The sequence below is a fragment of the Thamnophis elegans genome, chromosome 1 (assembly GCF_009769535.1).
Source record: "Thamnophis elegans isolate rThaEle1 chromosome 1, rThaEle1.pri, whole genome shotgun sequence".
Taxonomy (NCBI): Eukaryota; Metazoa; Chordata; class Lepidosauria; order Squamata; family Colubridae; genus Thamnophis; species Thamnophis elegans.
The window spans coordinates 82,398,118-82,425,099 of NC_045541.1; the positions used below are offsets into that span (position 1 = coordinate 82,398,118).

The 26,982-nt window shown below is 37.1% G+C and overlaps 1 protein-coding gene across 1 annotated transcript in view; it reads right to left on the bottom strand.

Annotated features, from left to right (window-relative positions):
* Window positions 1–1,167: 1,167 nt before the first annotated feature.
* The window catches only part of KCNC1 (potassium voltage-gated channel subfamily C member 1), a 142,712-nt gene continuing 116,897 nt past the window's right edge, over window positions 1,168–26,982 (bottom strand). The window contains exons 3-5 of the mRNA XM_032229700.1: window positions 19,324–20,257; window positions 4,460–4,648; window positions 1,168–1,232 (exon numbers count right to left, since the gene is read on the bottom strand). Of these exons, the coding sequence (XP_032085591.1) occupies window positions 1,168–1,232; window positions 4,460–4,648; window positions 19,324–20,257 (1,188 nt within the window). The remainder of the gene's footprint in view (window positions 1,233–4,459; window positions 4,649–19,323; window positions 20,258–26,982) is intronic.

The window sequence follows — 26,982 nt, forward strand, 5'->3', positions numbered from 1 at the left end:
GAAGACGTGAGTTGTATCAAGGATTTGGGAGGTGACTTCCTTAGGCACTCACCAGTTTACCATCTTATAAGCAAAGCATAAGCAAGCTTTTTCTCTTTGATTGTTCCATTGGGAATCTTTGCATGGTATTTATTTACAATTTCAAAAACATTTTCTTTGGGATTTTCTGAACATTTCAGAAAGGAATTCTGATTTACACTAAACAGCAGGCATTGAAACCATTATACAAAATTTATTTCATGCTAGAATTATTTTGCATAACATTGCGCATGCATTTTATTCAGAATCCTAAATTGCATACAATGCCATTTTGTTGTTTCTTGAAACTCAGAGATAAGTTTATATCGAAGTAGTTTCCTGATTTGTATATTGTAAATCCCCAGGTGTTGCTGTTGTTGCTTTAAAAAAAACCCAATGTTGGTTCCTTTTTTGGTTGAATTCTTTACTGATCACTTAATATAAACAATTTGTCATAAAGGGTCTTCACACTGGATCTATACACCAATAAAGTACAGAGCTGGAAAATTAGTTTAGACCAGCTATTTCCATCAGGATCAAAAACTGGTCCCAGATTTCACAAGCATGCCAACAAAAACAGACAAGAAAAGAAGATTGTTTGTACATTTTACACAAGTCTAGTTGGATGAAAAGTTCTTGGGCTTCATTGTTCTGCATGATGAATTTATGAAGGCATGGTCAATGTGACTGCCAATTGCACTTTTTAAACCATCCACCCTTGTGATCATGTATACAAATAAACAATCCATTGCAAAGGAATGTACGGCTTTAGAATATCTTTTACAGTTTGCTACTACAACATATGTAAAAGTAAAGAGCTTTGAAGGAAAATATATTACTTTATCTCCCCCCGCCCCCCCCCAAACACCCCCTTAATAGTAAAATAAGTTAACTTGTACAATCTCAGGGGTTTTCTTTTTTTTTTTTTTCATGCAATTCATGCTATGAAACAACAACGGAAAAAATCTGTCATTTGATACATTCTGGCCATAGAGAAATCCTGCACGTCTCCCTGTTTGAAACCACATATATCATCCTGCAAACTTGCATGGAGGGAGATTACATTTGTCCAAAGAAGAGGTCTTCTATGCCTGCACAGTTCCACCCAGACGTTTATAAGCCATCATTGTCCATCTCGTTTTCTCCATGTCAAGTCACTTTGACTGCCTCTGTTGGCATATATTTAGCAATGACAGGACTTTCTTTGCAAAGATCTGCATGTAAAGAATATAATCAATACTTGAGCTTCTCTCCTGTGCTTTTCAAACCAAGCTGGGTGTTTTATAGCAAGGAGGATAAAGGAGAAAGAGCTACATGCAGAGGCAGCCAATTTTCTTCCCCGCCAATATGTATTTTTTTCCCATGCAGTCAGCCAGCCAGCTAGAGACCTCTCTACAGTGTATCTTATTGCTTTCAACATAGAAGAGACACCATGCAAAATTTTGTCCTACTGCTTGTACTTTGCTCACACTCTTGTAAGGTTCCTATGGCTCAACAATATCCTGAGAAAAGCAAAAATCTTAAGTCATTGGCAAGTTTCAGCATTGGACTATATGACAATCTAACCCACATCCAAAAAGCCAGTGGATCTACCATTAGCCGAAAAAAGCACATACCAGGATGGGGTGCACCACCACAAGAAACTTTGTGGTGCCTCCAGCTTAGCATCTTATGTACCAATAACATGCAGTGTTATGGCCCACCAAAGCAACTAATAGTGTCAATTTTAGCTCTACATGATGAAGGAGCTGGCTAAGATAAGTGTTACTACACCAGTAGTAACATCAACCCCATGAGATGCTACCAAAAGCCGTGATACTTTCAAACGTCGATCTGCTTACAAGTGACACCACATAAGCTAATGAGAAATCATTGCTTTTCCCTCTTTTTATTAGCTTTATGATTAGAATACTAGAATCTAGAAGACCATTCTTTGCTACTGATCCACACTACGGAATGGGAGACCAAGGATGTCTCATGAAGTTCAAAGAATTCCAGGCTTGCAGAATCTTTATACCATTTTTCCATGTCTGCAAACTAAGCTGTTAAGGCTTATAACATCTCAAAACCTTCTTTTAAAAGAAAAAAAAAAGGTAAAATCACAGAATATTGGATCAACAACAGAATGGTCAAATTCAATAAAGTACAGCCTCATTGCAGCAGCATCATCTTTCATGCTTTGACATGCTAAGAGTAGTATCCCTTGCAACATGGCCTTGGCTAGAAATGGTGGAAGAAAAAAAAAACATTCCTATGTTTCAATGGCCCCCCTGCTATGATATAGAGGAGTTGGAAATAAATAAATGCAAACCCTCAATCTGTCATAGAGAAACTGTCACACTACCAAGTCACTGTGTTGTATGTGATTGTACTGAACCTTTGGCATTTTACATTGTGTTATCTGATACTAAAAATGTCTCTATCTCCCCACCCCTGCCATCAAAAGCATTTATAGTTCTGTTGCTATAGAGATACTACTCAATTTGTTTACCAGCATTTTTGCATGCATTTGGTTTCCTCTTCCCTCTGCCAGTTTTTTTTAAATCATGCACCAAACAGCTCAGCAAATCAGAGGCATTGTTATGCAATCTATGGAATGAAAATCTGTAGAAACACTAAAGGCGTCCTTGATAATATTCCCCCACCCACCCCAACACAGGCCAACAATATGCTGACATTTATCATCCCTTCGACCAGCTGGCCACACTTTCAATCAACTTGGTGGAGCCTCATTCTTTCAGTTGCTTTGTGAGAATTGTCCATTTGTCAGTCCTAAAAGCAGAACCTGTTAGAAGCAAACTCACAAAGCACTGAACCAAGAACCAGGGCTCAAGCTGAATGAAAAATGACCAACCTGTATGCAGTATAGAATCAGGTATTAAACACTTTTGCTACAAAGGTAAACTTAAGCAAAAACGTTCATATGAAAGTACAGTGATCCTCCTATATCTTATCATTAGTAAATGGTGAAATTATAATTAAGTATACTCTATAGCAGGGGTGTCAAACCCGCGTTGTCTTAGCGTCGTCAGGTGACATATCATGACTTCCCCCCCCTTTACTAAACTGGGCATGGGTGTGCCCAGTGCATGAATGCATCTGGCCCATGGCCCGCAAGTTAGACACCCCTGCTCTATAGTCACCCCCCTTTTTTTCTGTCAACATGCAATGCATCCTACAGGTTTGGTAAAGAACTGATTTGTGCCACACTCCAGTTTTTGCAGGGTCTGTAGAAATATTATTATATTCTGCAGCTGCAATCCACAAGGTTTTTGTGACAATCATCCAAAACGTAAGTTGAGGCTCTGCATTTACTTAACTGAGTATAGCACATTAAGTGTCCTGTTCAATATGAGGGAACTGCTCATTTGAAGCACCATGGCCACAACAGAGCCTTTGCCTATGCTGACTTAAATGAGGAAAATATAGGGTTTTTTAGTTCTAAATATGCACTTGTTAATGTTATCATAGGTGTGACCTTAAGACATTGCTATTTTAATTCTCCTGGATTTAAGATTAAATACGCCACCATTTGCTTATTTTCCTTTCATACGTGCAGACAATATTGTAAGAAATATTCAGGGAGTTCAGTAATAAACTGCAGTACAAAACAAAAATTCAACGTCAGTTAATATAACTGAACAAGGGAGCATAAAATGATGGTAGAACTTCAATGGTGGCTATTTTTCTGAACTATAAAGCATTTATGCCCTTTTAATTTATCGAGGAATTTTCACTTAGATATCATAAAGTAAAGAAGTGGGCAAATAATACAATATGCCTGCATTGTCCAATTAGCTACTAATTACTAACTTCAACAGTATAATATTTTCATGTGTTTCAGGGATAAGCAGGAAGAGATGCTATTCCTTGATGACTAGTCTGCTTGACGATGGAGCTTTTCTTAACTTGGTGGTTCTCAACCTAGGATCCTGAAGCCCATTAGGGACTTGAGCGTCTGCCAGGAGAAATGGCAAAGAGATGTTTTAACCACTTTTCCACTGCAAAAACCTGCATTTGCCACAAAGGACCTTCCTTTTTGCCTCTGCAAACCTTACAGGAAAGAAAAGTTAAAGAAGGAACTAACAGCAAAACTATAAGGCTGAAAATATCGGTGGTGATGAAAGAGTTGGCACCAGACTGGCCCAGCAGTGCCATAATAACAAAAATAATGGAAGAAATCTGAAGTGGAGTCATATGACCACCAAGGTCATAAAGCACAATGAAAGAACATGTCAGACATCCTTATCAGGTGGAATTATCCTCAAAGAGTACACAAGTGCAAATTTCAACCATCTCCAATTCTTGCCTGGGTTAAGATGTCTAACTGTTACTTTTAGCGCAAAAAACCAATATTCTCAAACAACCTTAATATTGTTCAATAAATCATTATCTTAAACTAACTTACTATCTATGTGATTAGCTGACCTTATCTACATACCCTTTCTTATTCCTCCATCAGGCGGGCAGGGATATTCCCCGGTTGATAAGAGGAAGCAAGGTCCATATTTCTGCCGAGTGCCAGGACGGGTTAATGGTAGACCTTCCTCAGGCGACATAGCCTGGTCTATGTGGGGACAGTCTTCATTTGCCAGCGCCGCCTTGGCCACCTCCCCATTCAGTTTCGAATCTTCAAACATATAAGCAGAAGCCTATTGAAACACTAAGCATGCTTTTTTTGACATGAAATCTCTTAGCAGAGTTCCACGACTAGGTGGTAAGAGTATTGGGGTGGGGGTGGGGAAAGAGGAAAATGAACACATTTGTCCTGGGTAGCTTGGTGAAGTGTGAGACACTCTTGTTTAAAGGAAAAATGTTAATGGGGGGAAAAACAGAAAAAAGAGAATGTTAGCTTGCTAGAAACATGGCTCCTAACTTTGTGAGAAGCCTTTAATTAAAAATGTGAATATATCTAGTAGAATGGAAGCTGGCACCCACATGATCTGTTCCTCATCTAGCTGCCTAGAACTAGCAAGATTTTTTTGAGGCTGGCACTCACAATGATTCAGATTATGGTATTGGAGTAACTTCTGGTTTTGCTGTCTTACATTTTTTTCCCCCAGTGTGAATTTTGAACAAAATTATCCATTTCCGTATATACCAGTGATTCTCAACCTTCCCAATGCCACGACCCTTTAATACAGTTCCTCATGTTGTGGTGACCCCCAACCATAAAATTGGTGTCTCGGTTACTAAGACCATCGAAAATATGTGTTTTCTGATGGTCTTAGGCAACCCTGTGAAAGGGTTGTTTGACCCCCAAAGGGTCCCGACCCACAGGTTGAGAACCACTGGTATATACAAAACAGTGGCACTCATTTTACGCAGACACACGTAGCATGCAATGAAAATGTGATAGCAGAACATAGATTTTTTTTCACAGTAAAAATCCATGTGCTGAGAAGTTAACTGATGGTTCTTCCCCCCACCCCTTGCCTTGCCCCACATAATTCTATGGCAGCAGAGAATACTGGGTATCTCCGGATAATCAAATGAGATTGAAAAACAAACATACATGACACATGATTATAAATGGCTTGTAAACATGTTTCCATCTACATGTTTTTAAAGAGAACTGACTTTGTTTCCTCTGTGTGACTTGCTTCACAATCTCAAAGCAATTTAAAGTGCTCTTTTAAATTTTTACTAAAGTGCAAATTAGTATATTAAGAATATAGGTGAAATATGGCATAGTTCACTGTGGCCAAGAAGGAATCACTTTATGTAAAAGTAACTTTTTTCAGAGGAACTGACACACTATAATTGCACCATTTAAATGTTCAGTTGCACAATGCTTATTACATAAAGATAGCCAGATAGACATAGAAGTGTCTCTACCCAGTTTTAGCGAAAGAGGAAATTGATGGAGCCTAATATATTATGTTCTTATGCCAGAAATTAATGCTCAAACTTGTCTAACACAGCCTATAGTTTCATTGATTCATAATGGGTAATTAGTAAAACCAATCTCCTCATTTATAAGAGACCATGTAACAAACACGTGTATTTATCAGTAAATAATTTGAAAACTTTGTGAGACTTAAATAATTTTAAGAGCATAACATATTCAAATAACATTAGGATGTCTCAAACTGTGAGATGCGTAGCAAATAAATTTAATAATAATGGTAATAATAATGTTTCTTCCTAAGTTGATCTCCTTTCTTATTCCTGTTAGAAAATGTTAGGTAAGGATGCTCTGAATCTACCTCCTACCTTGTATAATAAATAGAATTGGTAGTAAGTAGAATTACTTTTGATTTTTACAATTCTGTAGTTTATACCTGCTGTACAGACTGTATAACTTATTTAGCAGTTAACTATTGTACATTTATCTTTACGGTTACCTGGAAGACATGATAGTACAGAAATAGCCTGACATGTCATTATATTGTGCCTTACCAAATTAGTATACTGAGTTTGCACTATATCAATTATAGTTTCTCCTTGGCTTTTTTTTAAAAAATTGAAGTCTGTTGGATCAAGCAGTTATAAATGGATAGTGCCAAGTCCCTGATTCGCCTTAACTTTACTATAACTGGATTCAAAACCTAATGACAACTGGCAATAGCACTAAGCTTGTAACATCTCCAGGGAATATCCAAGCAACCACTTTTTTAAATGCAAAACTAAAACTTAATGTAAAAGCTAAAATTTCAGTGAGGTTGCTAATTCATTAGAGAGTATAATGTTCTTCAGAACCTTGTAAGATTTCAGGTCAGAATATTGAAATATCACGAGATCTTAGGTGCAAATGCTGAAATCTCCACAGATTTCATAGTGAGATTGCCAGCATGTCATGAGGTTGGAGGAACTTGTGAAAATTTTATGATGTTAATTCTATTTTTCTTGTGATTTGTGTCATTGTGTAAAATTGTTTAATGGCATCTGCCACCTGAAAAATTTACCAATCCCGGACCTATGTTTTCTATGTTACCTGCTTGGAAATACAGATTGCTTCATTTTTTACTATATCATTCACATTTTTGTTAATATTTTCATCCAATCGAAAAGTAATACTTGGATTTTCAGATAGTTTGGATCTTTGTACATGTTTTGCCATTCTTTAGAAGGAAATGGCAGTATTTTGTAAATTATCATGGAGAATTATATTTTTTCTCAAAAAGTATTTTTAAGAAACACTTACCCTGAACTTCTACCACAGAATAGAGCAATTAAATCACAACAAATAAAAGGGGCTAAGACAAGGGAGCTTGTGGACTTTTGGTAGGATATAAATAATTACTTTTAATAAATAATACATGGTTGTTTTAAAAAAATGATTAATTAAATCCTCCAGAAAAAGAGGAACAATTGCATGAAATGGCACTTTTATAAACTGGGTATTGTGTGTTTATTTTTTAAACACACAGCATATGAACTATGCTAAGACAATTGAACTCTTAAACCATGTTTGATACTGGAAATTTCAGCCTCTTTTTAAAATGATTTAAGAAAAAGATATCTGGACATCTCGTAAAACAACTTCGTGATGCCCAACATTTATCCTCCACTCACTTGATTCACACTTGAATTCTGAATTCAAGGAAGGAATCTAGACATTACATCAGAATCAACAATCAATGGCCTGTGTCCATTTTCCTTAATCCACAGTTCTCAATTTTCTGATTTAGCAACAATGGCTGCCTATACCTGGAAATAAATAAGAAATGAACCTAAAAGAGCCAGAAAAGCTCAAATATCAACCCCTGTTATATCCAGATGATTTCGGTGAGTGAAGCCTGAGTTTGAAAACTAATTAGTGAATCTGAGTTATATCAGTAGAGGAAAAATATAAAGGGCAATTATTATCTTCTTGATAAGGGATATTGTTATGTTTATCTTTGTATAATATTTGACTCATGTAATTCTTCAAAATATAATGGAGATCCAATTCATGTTTATTGCTTTCTATTATATTTTGTTTGCTTGTGTTTGCAAAGAGAAAATGAAAAAAAAAAAAATCAAAAGCATGGCCCCATGCCTCTGCTTCTTTCCTCTTGCAAATTCTGTAAATACAAAATATAAGATATATATTTTTTAAATGAAACCAAACTGAGCACTATATGCTCAATTGCAAAAGGTTTAACACATTAGGCCTGTGCTTTGAATTAGAGTCCCAAAAACACATAGGAGTGAGAATGCTCCATCTTTTTGCATGCTTTAAAGCAGCTGCATGTTTTCTTCAGTTGGCATGGCAATAAAACACAAAGCATTGTACAGCTGTGTTAGAAAGCATAATGCTTCAAATCAACACAACATAAAAAATAATTCCTCTACTCTAAGAATACTTGTGTGACTTTTTTTTTAAAAAAAAAAACCCAAACAGCTACTGGGCAGCTACTTTTAATATCAGGACCACACTTCAAAACATAAAAATTGTTTGGTTTCCAAGTATCAATAGATGTGAGCATCATGAGGTCACCAGATGAAGAGGGACCAAAGATCATGACCCTTTTGATTTGAGAGAAGAGTTGTTATGGAACGAAATGGAGATCAAAACCTAAAAGGGAAGGAACATTTTAAGGGATAATCACTAGGATAACTGACAATTGGATGAGATTTGTCCCATCAGTTGAATGATTTCATCTGTGCATTTTCACTAATGAGCAATTGTAAACTCTATCAAGAGATTATTTGCACCATCACTGTGGTCACAAGTTATAAAGAATACTGACTGTTCTTTCTAAATCTGCATTTGTGATTTAGAATTCAGAAAAGCACTTTATTGAAGCCAGAAATGCAGATAATGCAATCTAAAATAAAAAATTCATCCAACACCTTAGGAGATGTGCCAAGAAAGCTTACAATATTTTAACTTAATATTAACAGAGTAATAAGCTACGTTATGCCTACTGTTTATTAGAAACTTGACATGATGAGATGGCTTGGTAACTTTAATATTATCAAAGAGTAGCACTGGTGGAGTTGGAGGGTCATCTCTGATGATAAGGAGATTAAGATGATCCGTGACAGGCATGAGGGAACATGGGGCCCTGCAGATGAGTTGAAAGCCAATCCACTTAGAAGGATGAATTCCAAAATCAAATCTGGTAGAAGACAATGGCAAACCACTTATGTACTAAAGCGAAGACAATTATATGAACGTGGCTGAAAAGTGAAACAAATTTATACCAGATGATGAAAATCTCATGTTGGAAGGAAGTCCCGATAATTACCGGAAAGGAACCAGAGGTGATGATATGACCAGACCAAAGCTGTAAGAGAGCCTGACCACTGATGATGCCTGTACTAAAAGAGGAGGTCCTCATTTTTCAAGGACATATACAATTTGGAAAACATAATGTGAGAAGTATGAACCAAGGAAAATTGAAATGGTCAAAAGAGAAACAAAGCCTACTAAATGGATGGTTTGGCATTTGTAAATTTAAATGGGACAGATTAGTTACTATAAATCAAGATGACCATATGGTAAGTATTTCAGGCATGTAAAGAAAGGCATGTAAAGAAAGAGTTAATATTTTTCAACAGTTTTGTAACCAATAATGAATGGCTTGGTTATAAATGTTAGGATATTATCTGCTAGAATTAATGTCTGGTGAATAACAATGTTATATAAATGTATGTCGCCTCTACAAATGTAGTGGCGGAAAACACTGACAACTTCTACTGCAACTTGCATTTAGTAGGAAGTACAACTTTAGAAAAGATTGGGTACTTCAAAGTCGCTGAGGTCGCTTGGAGGTTTATCTGTGCCCTTCGGATCACCTGAATAGTACAAACAGCTGCGGAACCTTCTTAGAACTGCTGAAACAGCCCTTTGCGCTATTTAGGTGACCCTAAATGTCCAAGTGGCCTCAATGATTCTCAGGGAGAGGGCTAACAACCAGATGACTTCAAAGAATATAAATCCTTCCACTCTCCATCATTTAATCAGACCTGAAGAATCTTCTTGGAGGAGAAGTGAAACATATCCAAGGAAAAACAAAGAGAATCTAGTTGCCTTTTGAAAAAGCACCTTTGGGACAACCATGACCTGGATGACTGAGAATCTTCCTAGACATGAAGTTAGTGAATAAATATATCTACCACAGTCCTTTACCAATAGGATTATAAACAACAGAAACATTTTCAGAGACAACAATTGACTCCCTTACAAAGTGAAGAGTCAGTGAAGAAGTGGAGAAGCAGCATTTAAATAGCTAACAGCTCCATGGTCAGAAATATGTAGGAAGAGGATATACTGGAGGGAGATGCAGAAGAAAGCACAAATTACCTACTCTTAGAAATGAGTAGACTAGACAAGACTATTTCCTTAGCTGAAGCAAAAAAGCTGAAATGAGCTCATTAAATAAGCAAACCTGGAAAGCGAACAATGTGGATTAAAGTTAAAGATTAAAGTTACAAAGGTAACGTCAGCTGGCTCACTAATGAACTCACAGTTGATGCAAGTGAGTGAATGTAGATGATAGTTTTGATTTTCGGGGACTCAGAAATGAAAACGGACGAGTAGTTTGATTCATGAGAAGAAAGGTTAGACAAGATCAAGGATCTGTGACTACAAAAATCAGAATAATTAAAGCAACAGCTTTATTTTAGTAACATATTACTTAGCTATACTTTAGCTTTACTTTAGTAAAGCTAAACTTTAGTAACATATTACTTAGGAGTAATATGTAACTCTGAAAGCTGGACATTGAGAGAGATCAAAAGATTGAACATAAATGATTTAAATAATAGATTTAGAAACCATTATTAAGTACCATGGACTTCAAGAAAATCCTGTTGCCGCTGGATGAAATGATGTCCTGATTAGTCACTTGAAACGATGACCAAAAAGCAGAAAGTCACATTTACTTTGGGCTATAGATGTGAGCAGGCAATGGAGTAGAAAAAATAACTATGCTTGGCAAAATTGAGGAAAGTGGAAAGAAAGAGAATAGAGCAGGTGGATCAATGGGATTTACCTGTTGCCTGGACTATCTTGGAAGAAATATGAATTATTGGTTGTAGCAGGTTGAGATGGTGGGCATTTATCTGTATAATTCCCAAAGACCAGACCTGACACAATGGAACCAAATTTTAAAAATATTTTTTAAAATAAAGAATTTTTAAAATTAACTTAAAATAGGAGTTTCTTTCTTCGTAGAAATCAATTTTTGTTTATCCGTTAACTGAGATTAAGTTATTTAGCTATTAGTTTAGTTCCAAATGAAAATATTTGTTTGATTATATATATGGTTTTATTAGACGTGGTAAAATTCTAACAATTGTACATTTAACTCAGTTTTGTGAAATTGCACTTTACACTGTTAAGTTTAGAATTTTGGGGTTCTTGAGCTGATTTTTTTTTTAGAGCTGAATTGTTAATATCCTTTTAGTTTGCTCTTCTTCCCACCGCATCCCTTATTTTTCTGTGTATTTCTAATGGAATTGTTTTTAGTTACTAATACTTTAACCAACGTGGCTTATGTTAGCCTCAACTAATATATGATAAATTAGGATCCAACCTTCTGCATTCAGAATGATACGTCCATATATTTATTTCTCTTTTGTTGAGAAATAAACACAAAAGCACTATCAAGATTTGCTTCATTGAAAACAAAAGGGACATTTTCAGTCAGGCTCTAGGTCTGAATTTGTCTGCCTTGTGCAGCAGACTGTGCTCAGAAATAAACATTAGATATTTATGTGTACCAGAACTCCAGTGGAATTCCAAAAGGACTCCAACTCTGCTCCATTGTTTGCTGTGGAAGGAGATGGCTCATTCTGGTGCTAAGTACCCTCTCTTAGGAGTAGTTCCACTGAAAACCATGGACTCATTTTGATTGTTAAAGGTAGAGTAGCACATTTGCCATTAAGTATAACAGAGAAGAATTACAGAAGAGACAAGAAAACCCAGACAATTAATGATGACGTGAGAAAATGACAGCTTAGAAAGATGATGGATACAAGTACAGCTTCAAGCTATGACAGAAGTGATTTTGAAAGCAGTAGTGGAATCCTCTTACAGCGGATACATTTTGGAATTATTCTGCTGGAGAGCTATGCATCCTAACTTATTTTCCATGCAGATAGTACTAAAGAGAGCAACATAGCCAATTAGTGCCGTGTTGCATCAAGTACTTACTTTTTCTTTTGGTATTTATACCTTTTTCATCAGGATTTGTGTGTGTGTCACAATCTCAGTGGAGTTTACCTACAGCCTGTGATATCCCTTGTTGTTTTGGATTTAAAGAAGTGTACTCTAATGTCCTTCTGTTGCCCAGTATGGAACTCAGGTTGATGACAATTGAAGAAAAACTTCAGAATATAAAATGTGACAGTCTGTAACATATATAAGTTGGAAGCAACATATAGGAGTAAATAAATAAATAAACAAATAAATAAAGCAAATAGTGAGAAAGAGAGAAAAAGAGAAACATGAAGAACATGTAAAGACTTCAGTTGTTTCTACACAGAAGCTGATTTTAACTATCTCAAAACTTTATACTTTTAGCTTTTTGAACCAAAAAGTAATATTGCTTTTCATAACTTAGAATTATCTTATGCGTGTATCTAAGTGTGTGATTCAATGTCATCCTTCTAGCAATAGAGCTTATCTAGATAAATTTTAGCTTAGCACACTAAACCCAAAGGCCCTTAAACCCAACCTACCTGTGAGTAGTTACTCACCAGTGTGTTGAATTGGATCCCTCCAGGAAGTGTAGGTCCCAGTAAAGATCTTTCAGCAAATAACCTCTCTCAAATCTTACTGGCCAATACTGTGATCTCCCTCCTAGGCAATACCCCCATTTTTAGAGATAGAATATCTCGTATCTCTAAAAATGAATGAGGTAGCACAATGGTTTACTAACCGCTGAAGCCAAGGAGTTAAAATAAGTATGAAAAGGTCAGGCAGTTTCTCCTTTACAGGCCAGTCTGGAACGTTTCAGTTGGGTAATCCTGAAAAAAAGGTTTGTTCCCAGCAGTACTTCCCAAAAATGTATCTCGGAACTTGAAGTGGTCTTGCAGTACTTACGGCCCATCATAGATAGTGGCCCTATCTATGAAATCATACTAAAACCATAGCAATGCTCTGTTACAATGCACTATGCACAAGTCAGACATTGAAGGAGATTATATTACATTCAATGTACAGCTGGGAGAGGGAGATTTAATGCGGGTACTACCTCTCTCCATTAGCCTTTAAAATCCCTGAGTTTAGATACATTCTTAGATAATAAACACTGCAACATGGTAATCATCTATGCCATTCATGGAGTGGGAATGAATGTGAAGGACCATGAGAGTGAGAATGGTTAGTTAATGAAAATAGCAGATGCAGAAGGACCTTAGCAGAAGTTTACATCATGTGTAAGAGAGTAAGAAAAAGTACACTGAAAAGATCCCTATGAAATGATTGTTTGCTCCCTTTTCTAGTTGTGCAAGCTAACCATCATTTGTTTTCTGTTAGTGGCCTAGTACAGGGGTTCCAAATTTGGCAACTTTAAGACTTGTGGACTTCAACTCCCAGAATTCCTCAGACAGTAAAGCTGGCTGAGGAATTATGGGAGCTGAAGTCCACAAGTCTTAAAGTTGCCATGGTTGGAGATCCCTGGCCTAGCATACACCTTTAGCATCAGCTCTAGGATTCAAATCACCAGTGCTCTAGGCTTCCCATCTTATTACAAGTTCTGATTTTAAGACATAATTCCGAATTCTGATCTGATTGTTATCTTGGATTTTGGTTTTTTTTGGAGCAGCTGCATTGACGTTGATCAGCATTGGTGCAGAAAGTAACCATCGAAGATCAGATGGCTGTCAACGTGACCTGTCATTGCATCATTTTCAGTGAAGCAAATAGATTTGGATAATGCCACAAGGTAGAGAGATGCTCATTTTGTTCCTACCCAGTTTCATTTGGGTGACTGATGTTCACATTCACAAATTTCCAAAGTCAAATACATAACATTGCTGCTAGGCTTTCATTGCATGCAGAGTGAATGATTGTCCAAATTTTGGTATTTAAGGAACTGTAATACAGTTGCCTATATTTATTAATCACACATGACTGAATCCAGGCTTTAGACATTCCTAGACAGAGACGGTATTGTATTGCTGAAGCTAGAATTTCAAATTGGGATGATGATAAACAGCATCATCATTGAGTTATTTCTTTTAAGTACAAAGACATGGAATTGGAATATGCTGACAACAAGACAGCCACAGTAGTATCACGGTGAATGTGAAAGTCTAAAACCAGGGAACATCTGGATCTAATCTACCTCAGCCACTGGGGGGGGGGTTAATTTGGGTCAGTCCCTATCTTTTAATCTAGTCCCTCAGTATAGATAATTTTGGAGGAGAAAACACAAGGTATCCTACTCAAACTCATGTTTTAATAAAGAAATATAGAATTTTAGACCATTATGATGATGCTTGGGAGACAAGTTAAATCAAGGTTGGATGACATGTTCCAGTAATAATTCAAATTCAGTGCAAGTTTGGGAAATAAGTAAACAAGTCTTCAAATTCTGTCCAGTTTCTACTTGTGTTCTCTATCTCTGGCATAGCAAAAGCAGAGAGCCAAATGAAATTGACTTTCAATTAAAATCTGGAAAAATCTCACTTTTGTGCCTCAAAAAAAAAAAAAAGAAAAAAAAAAGAAAAGAAGCAACGGATCATTGTTTAAGCTTTGCTGTTTCAGTTCAGAACGGATCTGTCCCAAGTGATCCTCTATAAGATGTGAATAAGCATGATAAACTCCATATAATAAAGCTGTATCCATCAGCCATCTTTTTCTCCTTAACCTCATCATGCTTTTAGACTTCTTATCGTACACTATCATGCAATCACACAGTGAGTTTCTCCAGCCTCATCAGTCTCAGCAGAGAAATGTTTAACATAAAGTTAGCGAAACCTCTAAAAATATTTCCCAATCTAACAGGCACAAGGGAGAAAGATTGCTATGTAAACTCCATATTCATGGTGTACTCATGGAAATGTAATGTGTATGTATCCCTTTCTCTGGTCTATGCAGACCTGAATCACACTTATGCCTTCATCATTGCAGCAAACAGTGTTAAATTAAGTGATTGAAACAAATAGTATTGTGCTTTTTTTGGTCTTTGTTCCTTTTTGTAAACAAAGGGCCTGCTCGCCTGAAATCTCTGGTGATTTTTTCTCTCCCTCTTGAAAAGGTTTGAAATGCAAATTGTCTGCTCTTGGTCCTGATAAAGTTATCAAGCAGGGCAAGGGCTCCAGTCCAAAGAACATGACAATAACTAGCCCCAAATTAAAACAAATAAATATTTATTATATCAGTTATTTAAGTAGGTTATAAATCTGACGACTTGGAATATCTTCATTTTTGTCTTAAATCTAATACCTCTCTGGGCATGGAATGAGTTGGGGTAGAATTACCATTTAATGAAGAATAAAGTTTAGGGTTATTCTCATTGGGAGATATATATATATATACTTCCTATGGACTCACATGGGGCCACAGGCATTCTTAGGAAATAATAATGGTGGCTGACTGCAGAGGTTCCAGGAAAAAGGCAAAACTGACATGAGATTACAGACTGCATTTTGAAAATAGGGGGAGGAGAAATTATTAGAGGGGATGGCAGGAAGCACCATCACTAACCTGCCATTAGGTACATGGGGGGTGTTTTGAGACGGAACGTATCAATGAATGTGAGTAGGTGAGTGCTTTTTTGCCAGCCATTTTGCGAAAATGCTCCCGCTAAGCACTGAAAACTGCAAATATGCTCACCAAACACAACATCTTGCCTGACTTTTACTGCATTCAAATATACCTCGTTGGCTTAATAATTTTGCTTCTGTGCAACTAAGATCAGGAATCACTTTTTCCTTCAATAAGGCAAAACAGTTCTATTGAAGTAAACTATCCATTATGAGGTAGGTAGTGCAATTCTATAGTGAAGTCGGTTATGTGGGTTCTAATGAATCCTCCAAACAGAGACAGCTAGACCATCCTAAATGAAATGGTGTGGTACTTAGGCTCATATCACCTTAATCAACAAACAGACATATTATCCTCTATCGTACCTTTACTACATTGGTTAGACGTGACCTGAGCTCACTTCTTTCAGCTCATCTGGTAGCCTAGAACAGGTTCCTTACTTCTAAACACTGGAAAGTTGCATCAAGCCCAGGAAGAGCATCAAATATTTCTCTTAGACTGTTGACAGCTTGATATCTGATGCACAAATGCACCCATTTTACTCTTTTCAGTAGCCTTTTAATCACTTCAAAACTCTTCAGAAAAAGAAAATCTGCCTCTTCCTTAATATGGACTGTAAAAGCTGGAGAAAACAGACTTGTGCAAACATGAAGGAATATTTTTGCACTGGAATTTACTAGTGTTACTAGTGCTACTACTAGCAGCAGTCATTAGAGGGAGGTTCAAATAAAATTTGGGATATTTCAATCTGTTGAGAGTAGAATATTTTAATTTTAAAATTTCCTACTGCACCAGAAACTGACTACCGCTGATCAATATCTTATTGCAAGGTGCACAGAGCGTTCATTAAATCTGCCTCTGAAGCAGCTCACTTCCTTGTGTTCTATGCAACAAAGTAGTAGCTGATTACTACATGGTAGGAATTATAACAAAATTGTAAAGAAAGCATGTTTCTTCAGATATGAAAACGAGAGTAATTAAAGAAACCCAGGATAAAGTGAGCATCTACAGTCGTTTGTAGATGCTATCTAAATCTAGGTCAACATCCACTAATAATTGGGTGTTAGTTGTGATTCTCTTTGGTTGCTTTTCATTTTTAGGATTGGGATATCTGTGGCTGATACGTAGAAGTATAACTTATGATGGCATTCATATACCGGGAATAGGATTTACTTTATCACCTTGGAATCTCCAAATGTCTTTATTCTGGATATGACAGAAGCCTCCTCAACTCCTTAATGCACTCCCTGCCAATTAAGTATTAAACATTTGATTCTATTGTATTGAAAAAACAACCAGGTACTGTGATCCAACTCTATTAAACAAATTACAGATGGGCTCTTGGAGCTGATGAAAAAGCACAAACAAACTGTTGACTTTAAGGCTCATGCATGCAAGCTGGCCAATTGTTTTCTGCACATAACCCTTTTCATGTATAGAACCATTTGTTGATGTCCTAACATGAACTGGGCTGCATAGAAGTGCTAGCCCAGTCATAACCAGTACAAAAGAGCTGCTTGGTTTATATCACATACAGTACAGTTCACTTCATACTGCACATAATTCCACATGTGAGAAGAAATAGACCAATGATAACAGGTTGCCACAGACCTTTTTTTTTTTTTAACACACAAGGGTCACATATGATTTTAGAGCCTTCGTGAAAACCAATTGGTTCTCTGGATTACAGGCACCCAATAAGCAGGGACATTGTTCAGCAATTGGAAGTATGCAGCATACTGCTTCATAAGCATTGTTTTATCATCCCTGTGTTACAGAATCATACATGTACTTCTTTACTCATGAAGAAGTTGCATTATTCTTGGTGATGACTTTGTGATAAGCATTTGCAACCTGAGAAGAATGCGTAGGTATGTGCAAAGGGTAAAATAGTAAAGAGGCAGTCATTTGCATGGATTGTGGCCAGCCTGGAGCAATGGAAGTCTTCAAATTAAATTAAAGGATTTAAAAAAAAATCCACAGGAAAGAACAGAGGCAAAAATGAAAATTTTACCCATCTGGATGGATTTTCAAGTTCCACAACGAAATAACTGAAAAGTTGTACTATCTCTTTGTCATCTCTTAGAAATTAGCATTTGGCACCGGTGAAGCCACACACACAAAGGAAAGTTATACTTCTTTTGTGTTCTTTCAATAGCATCCGCATGCATGGCTATGAGATGGAAAGAGAAGAGTCCTCACCGCATGGAGCAATAAATTAGATTTTCCACAAAAGTAAACAAATAAATGGTACTGCAAGACCATCATAAGCTCATCCTTTTAAACATATTCTTACCCCTAAAGTTTAGCATGAACTGCTGTATAAATGATTATTTTTTTCTCAATATATACCAATTAGAAATGTCCCACCCCCGACACTTAGGCTGAATATTGCACATGGCTTGCAACTTACATTGATTTCACCAGCCAAAATAATTGGTGTCTGTTTGTCTTAAAATTACATTTTTTTCCACAGAATAGGTCAATGATATTCCATGGATAGAGGTAGATTATGGGGTTGAACTAATCAGATCAAAGCCCTGTATGTTTGTGTGCTCTTTGAGGAGTCTCATAAAACTGAGATAGTCCCATAATTGACCACTAGCCATGGGATATTATAACATATTCCATGATGACTAGTATTTTTATTCCCCAACCTCTATGTTGAACCAATGTGAAAAATAGTTTCGTCCGAATGGAATTATTTTCTTATTGCTTTCATTTATCTCTATGTTTTTTTAAAAAGATACCCTGTGAGATTATCGCTCAAGGCTCTTCAGAAGAAATCTGCCCCCAATGGCCACCATGCTCCCCCTTTTCCATCAGCCTTTCAATAGTAGATGGTTGCAGAAACTGTTGATTGTAGACTAAGTTTTCACGAGAAAGCATTGATGAGCCTTGTGTTTTGAATGCTAAATGCTAAGCTTCTGTATGATCCTACTGAGTTGGAATTGCCTGCCACAGGATAAAATCCTTATGTTTAGCTTTGTTCCTTTCTCAACCTCATCACATGTCTTTAACAAATCTAAGCTGCGTTTCTAATAAGTAAATAAGCAAACCACTTGGGGGGGGGAAGTGTTTTTCTTATGGATTTGCATGTAGATGTAAGTTACCGGTACTGTTTGCTTTGTTCTTCTAAACCCCCAAATCCATGGTTTTCTGCAACTTTAGAAGTAGCTAAGTATAAAAGGAAAGTAGCTAGCTGGGGGGGGGGGAATGTAGTGTTATATTTGTTTTTTCTTTCTGGGCCAAAAGCTGTGCCCGTGACTGCTAATATACTAGGCAGCAGACAATCTTTGTGAACCATCTTGAAATAAAAAAAATGTAGTCTGTCAGTAAAAATTATAGAACCCTGAAAATATTCCTCAATCTAGTTATTCCTTCAGAGCCTTTAAGTATCCCGTTAAACAGGACTGATCGGAGGGCTCCTAGCAAACCTGTGCAAGTGCTAAATTTTGTTCATCAGCTTCTCCTGTTTGTCACCTGTCCCTGCAACCTGTACGTCCCACACATGATTCCATTTGTGGTAGTGGGACAATAATGGGATAACGTGCTATCCATTGGGCTAAGAATGCAGTCTGACTGAATCTTTCAAGCTCTAGAAAGGATGGAGATTAAAAGTCAGATGGACATTCCTCTAAGAGGTTTCCTACCTGCTCTGTTAATTTCTAACATTTCTTCTTGGGCGAGTGGGCATGTGTCGCTCTGAGTACTGTGGTGTGGAGAGTTTATGACAGATTTACAATAATTGGGGGATCCCAGCTGGGGCGGCCGCGGGATATGCTTCTTTTTTTTCTTTGGTAGCTTCTGCTTAGCCATAGCTAAGGAGTAATACATTCCAAAATTGTTCACAATGACGGGTACAGGCATGGCAATGGTCAGCACGCCTGCGAGAGCACAGAGGGCCCCCACCAGCATGCCTGACCAAGTCTGAGGATACATGTCTCCGTAGCCCAGGGTAGTCATGGTGACAACAGCCCACCAGAAGCCAATGGGGATATTTTTAAAATGTGTGTGTTCGCTGGCACTAGGGTCATTGGGTTTAGCACCTATTCTCTCAGCGTAGTAGATCATTGTGGCAAAGATTAAGACGCCCAGTGCCAAGAAGATGATGAGCAGCAAGAATTCATTTGTGCTGGCACGGAGAGTATGACCCAAAACCCGCAGTCCTACGAAATGGCGAGTCAGCTTGAAAATTCGCAGAATCCGCACAAACCGGACCACCCTCAAGAAGCCCAAGACGTCCTTAGCGGCTTTGGAAGACAGGCCACTGAGTCCAACCTCCAGGTAAAATGGGAGAATGGCCACAAAGTCAATGATATTCAAGGTGTTTTTGATAAATTCCATCTTGTTGGGGCAGAAAATGACCCTCATCAGAAACTCAAAAGTAAACCAAATCACGCAGACCCCTTCAATGTAGGTCAGGAAAGCCTCCGTCTCAGTCTCCTGATAGACCCGCACCTGGGTGTCATTGCCAACAATTTCCTTCTCTGTCTTGTTAACGATAGGGTTAAATCTCTCGTGGGTCTCGAGGCAAAAGGTGGTGATGGAAACCAGAATGAAGAAGAGGGAAGCAAATGCGATGTACTGTAAAAAGAAAGAAGAAGAAGAAGAAGAAAAAAATAGTTAGAGGATTAAGTTTCTTTGGGAAGGATAGAAAGATCACCAAGCATACAGAGATCCATTTGTGACTCATTAAGGAAAATAAGGCTGGCACAAAAACCTAAATACAGATTCTTGGTACTCATCAGTGGTGGGATTATTTTTTTTTTACTATCTGTTCTGTGGGCGTGGCTTGGTGGATGTGGCTTGGTGGGCGTGGCAGGGGAAGGATACTGTAAAATCTCCATTCCCTCCCGATCAGCTGGGACTTGGGAGGTAGAGAATAGATGGGGGCAGGGCCAGTCAGAGGTGGTATTTACCGGTTCTCCGAATTACTCAAAATTTCCGCTACTGGCTCTCCAGAACTCCTCAGAACCTGCTGAATGCCACTTCTGGTACTCATCCAATAAAGTAACCAGGTCCTGGCCTAGTTAATTTATGAGTAAAGAGAAGGCTCACATATAATTCAGGAACCATCTCAGGAATCTTTATCTCATTCTTTTGTATAGAATTTGTTTTGAGATTTTTCTCTTTTTTTAAAAAAAAAAACATGTTTGCATTTTGCTCCAAAGAGGAAAACAGGTGTTGTTTCGGCCACTCAACATTCTGGAATCATAAAAAAGAGGCATTACGTTAAATGCAGGAAAGTGTTTGGCCAAGATGACATCAGTGAAAAGAGTGAGGCCAATTGTTCCTTTAATATAGCGGAAAATTCCCATTGTTTATCATTGTATCTCATGACAGCTGATGCTACCATAGTTAGTAATCTTTACCACTGAGGGAAAAAAAGATATTAAAAGTTGCATTATTTTAAGTCATGTTTTAGCTTGGAGATCAGAACATTTTATTTGTTGCAAGCCTCCTTAAATATCAGCATTAAAAGCAAAACAGGTCATAAATTCAAATAAAAGAAATGCAGCAATGAATAAGAAGATAGGCATTTTTTTTAAAAAAGGGGGGAGATGGTAATCATAGGTATAACTAGAAGAACAGTCTGATAATTAAATTATACCAGATATCATGATCAAAGTTTTCAGGATAGGGCGAAGATCTGGACATTTGCAAACTTTGTTTGGAACAAAGTGCTGAATGCTTTATGATGTGTGCATGTGTGTATGTGTATGTGTTTACGTGTGTATCTATTTCTATATCTGTCTCAGTCTCTATCTCTATCCTCTCTATCCATATCTGTTGTGGCCCAGCAAGAAGCCGTTGGAGCTGCCACCAGACTCCGACAGCGAGGGGTCCTATGAGTCGGCTCTGGAGGACCCTAGACAGGATTCCGACTCCGAGCAGGGCGCAGAGAGGCTGGTTGGCCACCAGGAGGCACCTGAGCCTTGGACCAGTCGGGAGGAGACAAGGGAGTGTGATCCTGACGTCAGCAGTGAGTTGTTCCTGGATGCCCGGCACCGGAGAGCTAATAGGTGTAAGGAACAGTTGCGCAGTTACAGGAGGTAATTGCACCTAGCTGCTGGTAATTAGGCTCCTCTCCAGACTATAAAAGGACTGCTTGTGCACATGCCCCTTTTGCAGAAGTCAATGCATTAACGAATGTTGGAGAACAGTATTGTGAGCTTGGTAGGCTGTATTGCTGCCATGGCTTATCTGTATTGGATTGCTGCCAAGGCTTATCTGTGCCGGTTTGCTGCTAAGGACCTGTCTGTCTGTTAATAAATTCCGTAAAGTATTTTTGACTCGGAGTGTGTTGGTGTGGGACGAGGGGGGTCAGAACACATATCCATATCCATATCTATGACCTAATTTACAGAATAGCTAAAGAAACATCCAGTGAAAATGGGGAGACACTTGCACTCTCTGAATAGCCTTTATATTGTAGGAAAGCAGTGAAAACGTCCTGGCATTTCAAATTGGATGTTTTCATACATTTTTTCTTTTTGAACAAAGCTGCTAGTATACTTTAGATTAAATATTGTATTGTTTAACGTTGTAACATCAGGAATGTAGTACTTCACATGCTTAAAACCCCAGTTGTTCAGTCCATTATCCCCTCCCCCATTTATGCTGTTTCGTGCACATGACCTAGTGCTGACATGAAGCCCTGATACTGCAAAACCCTTGTTCAAGGGAACTCAGCTAAAACACCTAGCCAAAGTCACAGGGTTTTATAAACAGAAAATCGGGAATGCATAATTTATTACTGTACAACACTTGAAACTTACTAATGTCAGTTGACTATTTAAATAACTATTCAAAGTTCATGAACAGATATTTATTAAGAACATCTCTAATTATATACTTGTTGTTTTCATTGTTCCTATTTGTCTGATCTCAGAAGTTGGAAAAGACTTAAGTGCTTTGGAATGAAAGCACCATGCTTTTAGATAGTTCGTCACCCAAATAGTGCATTTTCATGACTGCATTCAGAAATCACTTGGTCTGTTCAGGTTATAGCACCTGAAGGTGATAACATTCTGTCAAGGACACCCAAATTTAAAATAAATATTGATTTTTTTTTACATCTGCCATTTTCAATGTAACCATTAGTTATAAGAAGAACATTGCTTCTATTTCACTCCAGTGCTGCTACCACTTGTGTGAGAATGCCATATTAATGTAAAAATGGGAACATAGGTTTGTTCGTATGCATTACAAGAATGCCTTAGGCATGCCTACCAAGTTATAGTCTCTGAAATGAGAATTAATGATCCGGAGATAGATATCTTAAAAGGTGAAACACAAATATTCTGAGTTAAAGATTAATTGTCGGTTCAACTAAATATCAATTGCCTCTCCCCGCAAAAGCGTCAGAGATTGTACTAAAACATCATAGGTTTATGATGAATGAAACTAATGTATGCTTAATATAGACTCAGGCTGTTTCTATCTATGATTTGTTTAGTGTGTGAACCAGTAACTTTGGATTGCTTGTTTTGTAACACAGCAGGACCACAACCTAGGAAATGAAATATAGCTTATGACTCTATGAGCCAGTCTGGTTCCCATTTAATATGAAATGAGCCGAAGGAGCCAAGAGGGAGCAATCAAGCAGTTGACACTGGGCATTTTTATTTATTGTGACATCCAAATTTGTAAGATTTTTTTTTATTAAAAAATATTTTTAGTTTTCAAAACAGACACAACCCCAAAAATCCTCTTTCTTTACATACTGTAGAAAGTGTATTATAATTTTTTTTGTGCATTTCTTTCACAGTCACCCATGATTCATATTAATTCTAGTATTTTAAATCAAATATATTTGTACATATTGCCATCATCCTACCCCCATTCTCATTTGACTATAATTGTTTAAATATCCTTCATCACAAAACATACCAAAAATCAAGACATAACCACGTACTGGTATCTCATTTGTTATTTCCAGTATCCCAATAACCCTATTCCTTATGACCTATTCTAGCTAAACATCAATAACATTTAGTAACAAAGGTTTCTAATCTTTTCCAAATCACTGTTTACAATTTACATCCAATTTCCCCATGTTGTACCCATACCTATATATACATTGTTATCATTATCTCTCCTTTATTTGACTATATTCATTATCATAATTTAATTCTTTTTTTATTAATCTTTATATGTAACCAAACCATTTCTCATCTTCTTTTCATAGGTACCATTCAATATTCATATCCAATTACTACTTGTTATACCAATACATGTGTATACATTATTATCATTTTCAATTGTTTATTTAACCATATCTATTGCTACTAAATTTCACTAAATCCAACTAGTTTTAGATTAAATACTTTCATCTATCAACCTTTGTATCCTTCCAATTAGCTAAACATCCATAATATTTAATAACAAAAATTTCTAATCCTCCTTTCCAAATCACTGTTTAAAGTTTACATCCAATTTCCTTATGTTATACCCATATCTATATATGCATTGATATTCTTATCCCTCCTTTATTTGACTACATCCTGTATCATAACATTTTCTCCCTAATAACCAAAACTTTAATTGTATCTAACTTAGTTCTTTTTTAAATTATTATCATTAATATTATTATTAACCTTTATGTATAATCCAAAGGGATTGCTAATCTTCCTTACATGGATACCATACAATATTCAATATTCATATCCAATTATACTTATCATAACACTACACATTATGTACATTAGTAACATTATCAGTTATTTATTTAAGCTATATCTATTATCAATCAATTTCACTAGGCTTAAATTATATTCTTCCATCTATCAACCTGTATCTTTCCAATAACAAAACAATTTCATATCTTCTGCCATTTGTGCCATCCTCTAATCATCTTCTTGATCAGCTTTGTATGGACTTCTCTTAGCAACTCCTTGCTTGTAAAATCTCTCATATAATCTTGATGCCCTCTTTCTGTTTCTTTATTCAGCTTGTCTTTGATTGTCAGCAGTGTAAGATTTTGAAAAGCTGTCCTTGTTCCTATCCTCACTGACTCTTGCTAGACCGTAGTGCTGCACAGAGCTTCAACTATGAAAGTAAGAAGATGCATATAGGAGTGCACTCAAAACATCTATCTATAACTCCTTAAAAATCAGCTTCCTAGATTTGTGCAGCTATCTCCATGCACTCCAAAACACCTTTTTATCTGATTTTAACAGCACTATCAGATACCACTGGAATACATCACTATTCCATCTTATATAGCGAGTTGCTCTTTTACACAGATATGGAATAAACCTAGAGCCTTAGAAATGAGCATCAACTAAAACTTGTAACAATTAATTGGAAAGCTAGTCAGGAAGCAATGAAATAAAACAGAAGAAGGCCACTATCACATGTATGGAAAGATTCAAAAGCACAGCTGTGTGATAGGTTTAATTCCTATAGCAATGACACTTCTGAGGAATGGAACTAAAGGGATATAAGACAACTACCGGTACGTAAATTTTCCCACAGAAAAGATATATGCTAATTTTATACTTATGAGTCAGAACATCATCATTTCAAAATTCTCATAGTTGTACAATATCATCATCATCTTCATTCTTCTGCTTCAGAAAAGACCTTGTTTACGTCATAGGTAAGAAACCAACATAGAGCCAAAGTTTTCCAAATAGATAAATAATTATTCAGGCTTAACTAATCATGCAAATTCCATATCTCTGATGCTTCCTGACCAGATAATGCATAGACAGTAATAAGAGAAGAGTTGTCATGGCAAGATATTCTGTTGTTACAAAGAATATTATTTGTCTAGTGTGCTGGTCATAAGATGTTGTGGCTGACAAAGGCTTCCCTCCCCCCACCTAAGTTGACCCATTGTGAAAGCTAGTTGGCATGTAGTTGCTATGGTCACCAAGACAATTTCACTGAATGTCACCAATGATTAAATATCAGTATTGGACATCACTATATTCAAATGTTTTGCATCTTTTCTAGCTATCAGTTGTGAATTCTTGAAGAACTATTCAGCCATGGGTAATTAAGTGTGGAGGAAAAGGCCTTGACACCATTCTCTTCATTTTAGAGTTCTGTAGCAAGCCATTTTCTGCCATCAATGTGCTATCTGGCAGTACTTCTGTATAAAATACTGAAAGGTACTCAAGATTTACACAAACGTGAAAATATGTTTGCGAATGCTAGCAGATCATTTCTTTGCCATTCGTTTCTTTCAGGTTCTCTTCCAACTGTTTTGCTTCAGAAAATTTATTTGCTTCAGAAATTTATTTCAAAGGAAGAGAGAATTGCTGAGAAATACTCCTGGGTGGAGCATATAGTTTCTATACTTAGTAGCAAAATGACTAATTGGTCTATGGGATCACGAAGTGTGGGACACGACTTAGAGACTGAACAATAACAACAACAAGAAGATGACTAAAATGTCTGTGTGAATTTCCTGTCTTTCTTTGTAAATAAACTCTCAAATGATTATCATATGAGGGAAGCCTCGCATTGGGTCCTTTTTAAATTGGGGCATTCAGAGAACCAGGGAACCTTTACAATAATGTTAATTTATGCTGCACAAAACCGTAATGCCAACATCAATGATAACATTACAGATTATGGCCTTCAAAGTTACTACTACCTATACTAAGGTAAAGGTAAAGGTTCTCCCGCACATGCGTGCTAGTTGTTTCCTGCTCTAGGGGTGGTGCTCATCTCCGTTTCTAAGTCGAGGAGCCAGCACTGTCTCGGCTCCTCTAGACTTCTCTGTGGTCATGTGGCCAGCATGACTAAATGCTGAAGGCGCACAGAACATTGTTACCTTCCCATCAAAGGTGGTCCCTATTTTTCTACTTGCATTTTTTACTTGCTTTCAAACTGCTAGGTTGGCAGAATCTGGGACAAGTAACGGGAGCTCACTCTGTTACAGTGCTAAGGATTTGAACCGCTGAATTGCCAACCTTCTGATCGACAAGCTCAGCGTCTTAGCCATTGAGCCATCTTTACTACTTATACTATTTCTGTTCAAATGCATTGCCTTACCTTCTTTCTATTCAGCTGCTCTCATGAGAGTTAAGGCCTGGCATTAATATAAGTAAAAACAAACAGTAGCTACCGATCAAGCTTTTTGTTCACCAAGAAACAGAAGTCTTGTATATGGCGATAAACCTATCATGGTGATAAACCTTAGGAACCTAAGAAAATTTTCTGCTGACTTCCAGTTCCATAGATGCATAGCACTTAATTTAAAGACTGTATTGGTTGTGTCTGAAGTCAGTTGGTGCTTGATTTTGCAAGAGTTGATATTTTGTGCATAGACAACTATTGAAAAATGAACAGGT